General features: G+C 38.8%; 1 protein-coding gene across 1 annotated transcript; it reads right to left on the bottom strand.

Moving 5' to 3' along the window:
• Nucleotides 1-872: 872 nt before the first annotated feature.
• Nucleotides 873-1,829, bottom strand: LOC104856526 (olfactory receptor 6). Its single transcript, XM_010615977.1, has one exon. The coding sequence runs from the start codon at nt 1,827-1,829 to the stop codon at nt 873-875; it is 957 nt and encodes a 318-aa protein (XP_010614279.1).
• Between the last annotated feature and the right edge of the window lie 1,949 nt (nt 1,830-3,778).

Genomic DNA, 3,778 nt, shown 5'->3' with positions numbered 1-3,778 from the left:
AATCGGAGTTAGTCTCCACCCCTTAGAAGCAGTGAACAGGCCTACCTATGGCATTGCCTACAGGTAATCTTTCTTTGTACACCACTCTTAAGAGAAAGAGGACTTTTAAAACAAAGCATATCAAAAAGGGATAACCTTACCAACAGAATTATAAAAATTCGCTAATCACTGATTTTTCCTTAACAGTTTACATAAAAAAGTAAAATAATTTTATAACTATTTTATGGATATATATATGTCTTAGAGTCCTACTTTATCTACAGCCTTATCTTTTTATTAGTGTATGTTTGCAATACATAATAGTTATGCTTATTTGCGGGAACTTGTGTATACACGTAAAATTTTATTCATTTTTTATTACATTATCCCCTCACCTGATCATCATCTTCATCTCCAAAAAGTCTGCCTTCTTGATTTTTACAATCTCTCCCATCTTTTACTTGCTTATATATTTATATTTTAAATATCTCATACAAGAGAAACCGTGCAACATTTAACTTTGTGTCTGGTTTATTTCATTTAGTATTATAGTCTCAAGTTCCATTAATTTTCCTCCAAATGACACAGTTTCATTACTTTATGGTTGGATAATATTCTATTGTGTGTATTTACCACGTTTCCCGATCCAAATCAAAACAACTCTGAAATTCCATCTTACCCAGGCGAAATGGCTGGCATCATCTACTGCTTTATAAAAGGAAGCTTTTAATTTAGGTCCGACAGAGGGAAAAACGGCATTTTCTTTTTATCTCTAGTTCCATACTCTCATATCATGGTACTAAGTCAGTATGTTTGTAACTGCAGATTTTCATCTAATTAAGTTTTCTTGAGGTTGTCAAATAATAACAGAAAAAAAAAATGTGTGTATCTTTTCAGCAAAGAGAATCTCTCAAGAAAAGAGTTAAGCTTCCTCCTATGGTTTTCCTTATAGCATCCTTGACCTCCTTATTCCTCAGGCAGTAAATGATAGGGTTGAGCATGGGGGTAAAGACTGCATATATAGCCGAAATCAATTTGTTAGAATTAAGTGATGCAATGGCACGAGGTCGGACATACATGAAGATCACCGCTGTGTAGAAGATGATGACAACCATCAGGTGAGATGCACAAGTGGAGAAGGCTTTCCTCTGCCCTGTGGCTGATGGTATGTGCAGGACAGTAGAGACAATGAAGGCATAGGACATGACGGTGGCTGAGAGAGGAAACACTAGGATAATGATGGCTAGCACAAAGTCTACTTTCTCCGCCATGATTAAGTCCATGCAGGCCAATTTAAGGATAGGTGACACATCACAGAAAAAATGGTTTAAGATATTACTGCCACAGAAGCCAACTCTGGAGATAAAGTACACCTTTCCCAAGGAGATAGAGAAGCCACTCACCCAGGAGCTAATGGTCAGCTGAACACAAAAAGCTGTAGTCATCATTACTGGATAGCGAAGGGGCCAACATATGGCTATGTAACGGTCATAGGCCATTGCAGCCAAAAGCACACATTCGGTACAAGCAAGTGACATGAAGAAATAGAGCTGGGTCATACATCCCAGGAAGGAGATGGTATTGGGATGAAGTAGGAATCCAGCCAGCATCTTGGGGACTGTGACAGATATATACCAGGCTTCCAGAAAGGACATGGTACTCAGAAAATAGTACATGGGTTTATGCAGAGATGTAGTCACCCATACAGTAAGAATGATGACCAAATTCTCTAACAGCACAAACAGGTAAGTGACGAGGAAAAAGAAGAAGAGAAGAATTTGCAGCCAATGGGCAGTAGGGAAGCCCACCAGGATGAACTCACTAATATTGGTGATGTTTTCCTTCCACATGATTAGACCACCAAAAGACAGACTTTAATATAGTAACATCAAATTAAAGAAAAAGATCTGCATGAGAAGCAAAGGGCCTTTAAGCAACAGGTATTTTGTGATTAAACATTAGCAACATCATCTAACTCTACAGTATTGTCTGGGAATTATGAGAAGCCACAGATTCTAGAAAATTAGGGTTCAAGCCAGAACCTGAAAACAATGAACACGAAGCTAAGCATATCAATGCAGAAACACGAAGTCAGATTCAGGGCTTCGGCCTTCAGGTCTGGGCCAGAAAGTGCTCTTCAAGTAGTACTTTCTTTATGAAAATATCTCAGAAGCAGCTATAAGGACCATGCGATACTGCAAATATAAAGATGGAAAAGTGAGACTTTCTTGTTTAATATCTTGAGAAAGAGAAAAGTAAGTAAGCAAACCATTATAACCACAAGAATACATGCCTCGGTAGCCCACTGAGGAAGGACCTAATACTCCTGAAGCAGTGGTCTTCAAGGACAGCAACAGGGCTCTCTTCTTATCTGTATCCAGTTAGCTGAGCCCTGCTGGGGAAAAATCACAACAAAAAAATAGATTGTACCACCATACTATGATATTGTGTGTGTTCAAAATAAAATAAACTTCCTATAAAAATCTCAACCAAGCAATCCCATGAGAAAGGCTAAGTACCTCCTGGGTGTAGACTAGGGTGTTTATGAGTATAGCACTCAAAAGAGCCTCAGATAATAGCTGGCGGGGCAACAATAGTTTTCAGTCAATTTTCTCCCTGCTTCTCCCAAAGACATTTGACTTTGACCTCTAATCTGGCACCCCACTCCCTGCTCTAACTCTCAGAAGACAGTTTCACTTCCTACTTTACAAAGACAAATGAGATTCCCAGCTGGTAATTTATTCAACTTTCCACTATGAAATCATTAATGCTCACCCTTTGCTCTCTCTGCTTATTCTGTCCTTACTACTTATCTAAAACTAATACTCCCATATGCTCTAGATCCCACTTTGTCAGGAAACCAATTTATTAGACATCCGTCTCTTTCTGTACATTAAATTCATTCTCTTCATAAATATTCATCGAGCACCTACGTGACATGCTCTATTGTCCAGAAGAGCTCAGTTAACAAAACAAACAAAAACAGGCAAAAATACCTGATCTTAAGTAGTTACATCCTGGAGGAGGGAAACAGCCAATAAACAATGCATACATTAAGGATACAAGCACGAGGATTAATAAGCTAAATGGTGAAAATAAATTAAGTGAAGGAAAATCAGGATAGCAGACAGACAGTGGTGACAGATTTATTTTTGTGGTACTGGGGATTAAACCCAGAGCCTGGCAAATAATAGGGAAGCAACTCTACCACTGAGCTACATCCCAATCCCTAGGCTGATATTTTTAAAAGTGTGATAGGGACAGGCCTCACTGAGTAGCCACCACGAAGGTGAAGGCATCAGCCATCTGACTCTCTGAAGGAAGAGTTTTCCAGACATAGAAATAGATAGTTTAAAGGCCCCAGACTAAGGCACAATGTGAAGACCAATAAGGATCTGCTGTGATTGGAGAAGAACTAGTAGATATGAAGCCACTGAAGTGAACGCTAGGTGAGATCATCAGCATCCTTCAAAGCAGTTGCGATGAGCCTGGCTTTTACTCTGAGAGGACTGGGCTGACTGTGGAAATTCTGAGAAGTTGAGGTATTTAGGAAATCTTAAATAACAGGTTATTCTTATCTAAAACACTTTCTACAATGTTCAAAGTTGTAGGAATCGGTTGGTCAATAATTATCTCTTCCTAATATGAATCATGTTCTTTACTTACTGCAGTTTGTGTCAGTTTCAGGACACTATACCATCTACTAACTCTTCCCTTTCCTTTCACAGTTTACATTCTTCACTGCTACCTTTCTTGCAATGGCCAAGTCTTTCCCATTTTAAAACTGCCAATTTGCCAC

The sequence above is a fragment of the Fukomys damarensis genome, unplaced genomic scaffold (assembly GCF_012274545.1).
Source record: "Fukomys damarensis isolate Sample0158 unplaced genomic scaffold, DMR_v1.0_HiC HiC_scaffold_16, whole genome shotgun sequence".
NCBI classification, from domain to species: Eukaryota; Metazoa; Chordata; class Mammalia; order Rodentia; family Bathyergidae; genus Fukomys; species Fukomys damarensis.
This window is presented reverse-complemented; position numbering and strand designations above follow the sequence as displayed.